The sequence below is a fragment of the Ziziphus jujuba genome, chromosome 6 (assembly GCF_031755915.1).
Source record: "Ziziphus jujuba cultivar Dongzao chromosome 6, ASM3175591v1".
Classification (NCBI taxonomy): domain Eukaryota; kingdom Viridiplantae; phylum Streptophyta; class Magnoliopsida; order Rosales; family Rhamnaceae; genus Ziziphus; species Ziziphus jujuba.
In genome coordinates this window covers 16,416,310-16,424,692 of record NC_083384.1, presented here as the reverse complement: position 1 = coordinate 16,424,692, position 8,383 = coordinate 16,416,310, and the positions used below count along the sequence as shown (strand labels likewise).

The 8,383-nt window shown below is 35.4% G+C and overlaps 1 protein-coding gene across 1 annotated transcript; it reads right to left on the bottom strand.

Moving 5' to 3' along the window:
* Positions 1 to 7,073: 7,073 nt before the first annotated feature.
* On the bottom strand, positions 7,074 to 8,105 carry LOC132804028 (uncharacterized). The gene is made up of 3 exons (XM_060817909.1): positions 7,993 to 8,105; positions 7,665 to 7,917; positions 7,074 to 7,508 (listed from the first exon to the last, which is right to left on the bottom strand). The coding sequence occupies exons 1-3, from the start codon at positions 8,103 to 8,105 to the stop codon at positions 7,074 to 7,076; spliced, it is 801 nt and encodes a 266-aa protein (XP_060673892.1).
* Between the last annotated feature and the right edge of the window lie 278 nt (positions 8,106 to 8,383).

Below are 8,383 nucleotides of genomic sequence, written 5' to 3'. Positions count from 1 at the left end.
ACAAATGAAATTGTAAATTAAGAAAATTTTTGTAAAGCATTCAAAATACACAAAATATCAGTCGTATACCTGATACACCATATTATATACCAAGTGTTGTTAGATGATGCTTGGCATCCTAAACATCACTTGATAAAAAGAGAAGGGAAAAAAGTACCTTAATTAGACACCTTGACATCCTTAAGACGTTGACGCTAACTACTTGTCGTCTTATAGCTAAGGAAAGGAAGAATAATACTCACATCACAAGATACCTACCTATCATTTCTCCTCTTATCTCCCATAGGATGACAAAATAATACTTGCACTCTAATCAATGATAATAATAACACAGAATATTAGTATTTATAATAATACGGAAAAGCTAACTCGAGGTACCTATTGTCCGCCCTTCCTCCTCTGCTTTGAGAACCATGTGAACGGAGAGTGATTTTTTCAATATTTCCATTTTATAAACCACAACTGAGGATACCAAGTAAATCAGAAATATTTCTCATAAGATAACCTCTGTAAACACTTGTATAACAAAAGCATAAACAATTATTTTTGCAAATCATAAATCAACTTATAATTAAATGGAATAAAAATCTTTAAAAAATATTTGTGAACAAATATATTGGATTTCAAATTCGCATTTAATCAAATAAAATGATTACTTTAAAGACCATAAATATCACAACAAAATTCCATAACCATCATAAATAAACATAGATATACGTATAAGAGGATTATATGGTTAGATGTTAGCAGCTTCTTATGGTGTAGACATCCTCAAAGACGACTGTTTTTTCAAAAACCATCTTCGTTATATATAGTATTGATGACAGTTTGAAGAAACCATTGTCTTTGTATATAATGTTGACGACGGTTTTTCCAAAAACCGTTGTCTTTGAAGATGTCCACACTATAACAAGATGCGGACGTCCGCATCATACAAGGCCTATATATATAAATACCTCTGCCAGAAATTTACATAGATAAATAACCCAAAAACACAATTTGAAAATATACCACTTACCTAAAAATAGAAGTTACTCTAGTTATTCCATGGAATTTATTCCACAACTTACACACGTGCCAAAAGTATCGTTAAAAATACAATATATATTAAAATACTAATTCTCATCGGATATTTTACATACAGCTCACCTCAGGAGTTAAACACAAACATTAACCAAAAATAGCAAACTATTATCAAAACAAAGCTCGGAGTATGAGGATCACCAATTCGAACTCACCTCTCAAAAATACAACTGACGGTGGTCAGAAAGATTCAGCCTAAACTTGATCTCATGATACCTTATCGAAAAAGGACCATGAATTTGAGCTTGAAGGGGGTCAAAAATAGTGGAAAAAGGGTGGTCATTCGGTTAGAAACTTATCGAAAAAGTGTGAACAGACAATTTACCGTTGTCATTGGAAATCTGCCAAATCTTGCATGTAACCGGTGATTTGGCCATGAAACTTTGTCAGCTGGCCGAGTTTAAGGTGATCTTCATGGTGGTAAGGACGATGACAAAAGGAAGTGGCCAAATACAAGTTTTTTCAAGTGAAATTTCGGCTCTTGCTCTCCTCCTCTCTTTGTTCTCCTTCCACTCCTCCTTTCTTTTTAAAATCACCCCATGGTCATTGTTCACATTGGTTCTCCACCCATATGCTTACGCATGGCATATGTTAGTAGATATTTTAAATTTGCTTGCTCTTTTTCAGGAGTTCTTTATACGAAGTACTTGAAGAAACTTGTACCAGAAAATAAATTTTAAATTTTATAAAGCCATAAATAATTTCTTAGTTATAGCTCCATTTTAAACATGCTACCAGTTTATGAACTTCTACCGATAAGTACTACATAATAGTATACAAGTCTAAGCCATAACTTATATAAATAAAAAGTCAACCCCGACCTTCATATTGGTCAAACAATCAAACTTAGTCAAAAGTGAAAATTTCCGATACAATTTTGTATAAATAGCCTTAAGTACTTTTTAAAAAAAAAAAAACAAAAACAAATATTAGATACACTTCATATCTTCATCATTTTTACAATAACACTGACACTCCTCTAAACTCCATAGTCCACACATTTGATAACAAAGACAGACTAGCTCTTAGAAAAGACCATCCCAAAAAGCAGAAAACAAAAAGAAAAAAAAATCTAAGGAAAAATAATTAAACAAATAAAACCCCAAATTCCTTCTTTCCCATGTGAGAAGGAATGAAGAAGAAGCTCAAAAATAGCAAAAAAAGAAAAACAAATTCAAATTCTGGGTTTTTTCATTTTCTCTTTTCATTTTCTTCTTCATTCTCATTTTTGTAAATTCGGATAAAAATTTTAATTATGGGGACAAAGATTTTTCACCATCAGGATTATTTGACCAAATGGATTTGAGTACCTCTGGTGTTGTTTTCTTGTAGGAAAAGTTATTATGAAAATATGAATCCTAAAAAAACAATAATTAGTGGTTTAGTTAAAAATAAAAAAAGGGAAATGAAAGGAGATAAAGGTTTTGGGGTCTGTTTAATTAATTGGAGCCTTCGTTCTTGGAGACAATGAGCTCCAATAATCTATCAAAATGAAAATGGTGGAAAAAGTTAAATTATTGAGGCAAGGTGAGTCATTTGATTCAAATATCAAGAGCAAGGCTCTAAAGAAAGAAAGTGATGGATTGGTTGATCATGGGATTGATGAAAACATAAATATAAGTTGTATAAATTGGACAAATATAGGCCATCCAGTAAATTATACTAGGTGGACTAATACTGTTGAGGTTACGTATATTGCAACACTTTTAATGATTAATGAAAACATAAATCCACATTATATAAACTGGATGAATATAGGCTACCCAATTAAGATATACGACTCGGGCTACTATCATTTAGGTTATATATACTGCCTTACTAATGAAAACATAAAAATATACTTCCAAGTTATATAAACTAGACAAATTTATGCCATTTGGTAAACATATAAGATGCAGACCATTATCCTTTATATTGGGAAAAATTACCATGAATATATGTAAATACATGTGGACAATTTAATACAAACTAAATAAATAAAGTTAAATAAAGAATAATAATTAAAGCATTTTAGAACCTGTAGGTCCTTGAATTGAGCTACTTTCTAAAAGGTTGATCGAGGCCTGTGTGATACCACAGTGTCCTTAAGACGTTTTACGCCCGCCGGTGCAGTGGTTTTGAGCCGACGTCTCCCAGGATATAACGGCTGCAAAAGCTTTCAGATTCAGCACCCCCAAAGCTTTTCTCTTCGAACTATCTGTGTACCTTCACTTTACCACTGTCACTGTTTTCTCTCTGGTTTTTTCCGTTAAACTCAAAAACCTTTTTTTCTCTATATTTTCTGAAAAAACTGCTAGACCGTTGGAAAAGAACGTGTGCCACACTAACTCTCAACACACCAAAACTCTTTTCCTTAAAACTCTCAACTTCCCACGTTTGAAAATATTTTTTTTTATTTTATTCAAAAATATTGTTTTTTCCAAAAAGGTAGAGAAACAAAACCAAAGCCCAAAAACCTTTTAGGGCCCAAATCATTCATATTTTGGTTTTTTTGGCCCAAAAATCCAACAATCTCCCACATGAATGATTTAACTAAATAAAGCATGACTCTGGTGGTAAAGGTCTGTAGTTGGAACCTGCATAGGATAGGTAGATGTTACTCTTTGAACTTTCCCTTGTGAGACTACATTTTCTTTACTGACTTATGGTAGATGCGATATCTTTGAATCATTTCGTCCTTTGTGTAAATGACAACATAGCCCACGCATGATTCCTTCCTGGTACACTTCAGTTCTCACTGTTGTGTTCATTTTGGCCCTGAACACCTCCCTGGTTCTGCGAGAGTTTTTAAAGAATTGCGCCCTTAACAATTCTCTTTTGAAGCGGCCACTCTTCTCTCCCACATAGGTGATTCTTATTTCTTATGTAATCAGCATACTTATGCATAGATTACCAAACACACACTTATAGGAATCATTAAAAGCATACTTTTATGCTTAACCTCTTTCTATCACTGTTTTATCATAGGAATGGGTAGAGGATTAACCCCCCACAGTGATTTATATCAGTCTTTACAATTGCGTTGTCCCATTGAACCTATATCTTGGGATCTCCAGTCAACTAGGTTGGGTTTCAATCATATCGACTTTACTCACGGGCTTTAATCCCATTCCCCTTGATGATTTCTCAACTAGTTCTCTATTTAACCCTTTGGTTAGCGAATCCGCAATGTTATCTTTTGACTTCACATAGTCTATTGAGATAACTCTAGTTGAGATTAGTTGTCTAATGGAATTGTGTCTACGACGAATGTGTCTAGACTTTCCATTATACATAATATTTTGTGCCCTGCCAATCGCAGATTGACTATCACAATGTAAACTTATTGCTGGCACAAGTTTAGGCCACCTAGGAATGTCCTCTAAGAATTGGCGTAGCCATTCTGCCTTTTCACCACATTTATCTAATGCGATAAACTCAGATTCCATCGTGGATCGAGCTATCACAGTTTTTTTTGAGGATTTCCATGTCACGGCTGCACCCGCTAATGTGAACACATAGCCACTAGTGGATTTTGAGTCCTTAATATCTGATATCCAATTTGCATCACTATTTCCTTCTAATACAGCAGGCTATCTTGTATAGTGCAGACCGTATTCATGAGTATATCGCAAGTATCTTAGTACTCTGACGATCCCTTTCCAATGATCTTCATTTGGATTACTCATGTATCTACTCAGTCTACTTATTGCGTAGGCTAAGTCTGGTATGGTACAACTCATCAAGTACATCAGACTTCCAATCACCCTAGCGTATTCCACTTGAGATATACCTTCTCCTTTATTTTTGGATAAGTGTAAACTCACGTCTATAGGTGTTCTGGCTATATTAGTATCATCATTACCAAACTTAGCCAATATTTTATCTACATAATGCGTCTGACTAAGAATGATTCTATTTGAAGTTCTCGTGATTTTCATACCTAAAATTACATCTGTAAGTCCCATATCTTTCATGTCAAATTTGGAATTTAACATGGTTTTTGTAGTTCGGATCATATTGTCATCACTACCTACTATGAGTATGTCATCTACATACAAACATAAAATGACATATCCATTATTTGTATCCTTTACATAGATACATTTGTCACATTCATTTATTTTAAATCCATCCTTTAGCATGGCATTATCAAATTTTTTATGCCACTGCTCTGGAGCCTGTTTAAGTCCATATAAGGACTTTACCAATCTACAGATTTTCTTTTCTTGTCCTGGAGCAGAGAAACCCTCAGGTTGCTCCATATAGATCTCTTCATCCAGATCTCCATTAAGAAAAGCTGTTTTCACATCCATTTGATGTACTGCAAGATCCTGCAATGCAGCCATCGCCAATACCATCCTTATGGAATTTATCCTCGTTACTGGAGAATAAGTGTCAAAATAATCAAGGCCTTTCTTTTGCTTGTATCCCTTAATTACAAGCCTCGCCTTGTATTTATCTATTGAGCCTTCTGCTTTCATCTTCCTTTTAAAGATCCATTTGTAACCCAAAGGTTTACAACCTGGAGGAAGATCTACCAACTCCCAAGTGTGATTTTGCAGGATGGAATCAATTTCACTTTTAACGGCTTCCTTCCATAAATTCCCCTCAGGAGAATTTATAGTCTCTTGAAAGTTTTGAGGTTCACTTTCCAGCATATAAGTAAGAAAATCCGGACTGTAGGATTTTTCGGTTCTTATTCTTTTACTATGTCTGATCTTAACCTCAGTCTCATCATCATTCACTTGTTCTTGATCACTATCATTATTTTCATCACTGATAGTATCGTAAGTTCGTTTAGACAAATTCGGTCCTTCTTCCACTTTATACGGAAAAATATATTCGAAAAATGATGCATTTCTCGATTTTATTATTGTGTTCTTGTGAATATCAGAAATTTCTGACCTATGCACAAGAAACCGATACGCACTACTATTCTGTGCATATCCTATGAAAATGCAATCAACAGTTTTAGGACCTATCTTCACCTTTTTAGGTGTAGGTACCACTACTTTAGCTAGACACCCCCACACTCGTAAATATTTGTAGGAGGGTTTTTTTCCCTTCCACAATTCATAGGGTGTTTTTACATGATTTTTCCGGGCCACCTTATTTAAAATGTTGTTCGCCTACAAAATGGCTTCTCTCCACAAGTTTTGAGGTACTCCAAAACTTATCAGCATTGCATTCATCATTTATTTTAAAGTTCTATTTTTTCGTTCAGCCACACCATTTAATTGTGGCGAATATGGTGGAGTAACTTCATGTATTATACCTTGTTGAGCACAATCTCCAAATGAAGTTACATATTCCCCGTCACGATCACTTCTGATCACTTTAACCTTTTTGTTAAGTTGATTCTCACCTTCCGTTTTATAGAGAATAAATTTCTCTATAGTCTCATCCTTACTCTTTAGCAGGTATACATAGCAATATTTCATGCTATCATCAATAAAAGTGATAAAATACTTATTACCACCTCTTGTCGGTGCAAATTTTAAATCACATACATCACTATGTATTAAATCCAAAGGTTCATTATTTCTATCAATTGTTTGATATGATGACCTCGTTGATTTTGCTTCCACACAAGTTTCACATTTATGACTGCAATCAATTTCAAATGTGGGAATATGATTTAAGTTAATTAACCTCCGTAGAGAATTAAAATTAACATGTCCTAGTCTATCATGCCACAAAATGGAAGACTCAAGCAAGTAAACAGAAAAAGTACTAGCTTTATTTATTTCTTTAGGCTTTACAGTCATTACATTGAGTTTAAATAAACCATTGACTACATAGCTCTTTCCCACAAACATCCCAAATTTGGACAAAATAACCTTATCTAACTCAAACGCTAAGCGAAAAACGATCCAGATACCAGATTCTTGCGAATGTCTAGAACATACAATACATTATTCAGAGTCAGCTCTTTTCCCGAGGTCATCTTCAGGATTACTTTGCCCTCACCTTGGATTTCTGAGGTAGCGGAGTTACCCACGAACAACTTATCCCCATTCTTTTTTGGTTCGAAGGAAGTGAACAAGCTCCTCTGAACATACATGGCGAGTCGCACTAGTATTTACCCACCATTCTCTGGGATTGGATCCCACCAAGTTCACCTCAGATATCACAGCATTAAGGTCAATCTCATAAATCTCTCTAGTGATGTCCTCCATCACCTGTGCCTGGTTCCTCTTCCTCTTTGGCAGCCTACATTCCATTGCTCTATGACCCATCTTGTCATAGTTAAAGCACCTGCCTTGAAACTTGGCCTTCTTGGAGATTCCTCCTTTAGGTCCCAACTTGGAAGCTTTTCCAATATTCTTCTTATTCTTGGAGCTCTGACCATGCTCCACAACATTGGCCTTCAATCCGGCCTTGGAAGCTCTCTTATCAAACTTTCTATTGTCATCTTCAATGCGAAGCTTGCCAATAAAAGCCTTCATATCCATCTCCTTTCTTTTGTGCTTCAGATAATTCCTGAAGTCACTCCAGCTTGGAGGTAGCTTTTCAATCATAAAAGCCACTTGTAAGGCTTCGTTCATGATCATCCCTTCAGTAAGCATTTCTTGAATCAGCACTTGCAACTCATATACCTGATTCATTAATGGCTCCGTATCTACCATCATGTAGTCTAAGAATCGGCCTGTAATAAACTTTCCTAAATCCACATTCTTAGTCTTATACTTCTTGTCTAGTGTTTCCCACAGCTCTTTAGCTGACTTGGTGCCACAGTATACACCATACAGAGCATCAGACAAGCCATTCAGAACATAATTTTGACGTAAGTAATTGGAATTATTCCATGCATCCACTGCCATGAGTGTCTCCCTATCACTCTCTTCATTACTGGGTGATGAATCTTCAGTCAGGTACTTTGCAAGTACCAAGGTGGTAAAGTAAAATAGCATCTTCTGCTGCTACCTCTTGAAGTTTGCTCCATTAAACTTCTCAAGTTTCTCTGCATGACTAGCAGAGGGGGGCATCTGAATCCCAAAAGTCTGAGTGGGCACAGTCCTCTTGTCTCCACTTGCCATTTCTGTAACATCACAAAACATAAATCAATTAGTTGTTATTTTCTATTTCAACAAACTAATTATAAGCAATTTTCGAAAAGAAAACACACAAAAATGTGATTTTTTTTTTTTTGGATTTCTGTATACACCAAAAAATACTGTTCACGGCACTGTTCAACCATACAGTTCATGGGTGCTGTTCACCCCCACATGTCACTGCCGACATGGCATACCGCAACATCATCACTTTGCTGACGTGGCACCCTGAAACGTCATCATCTCACTAACATGGCAACGCC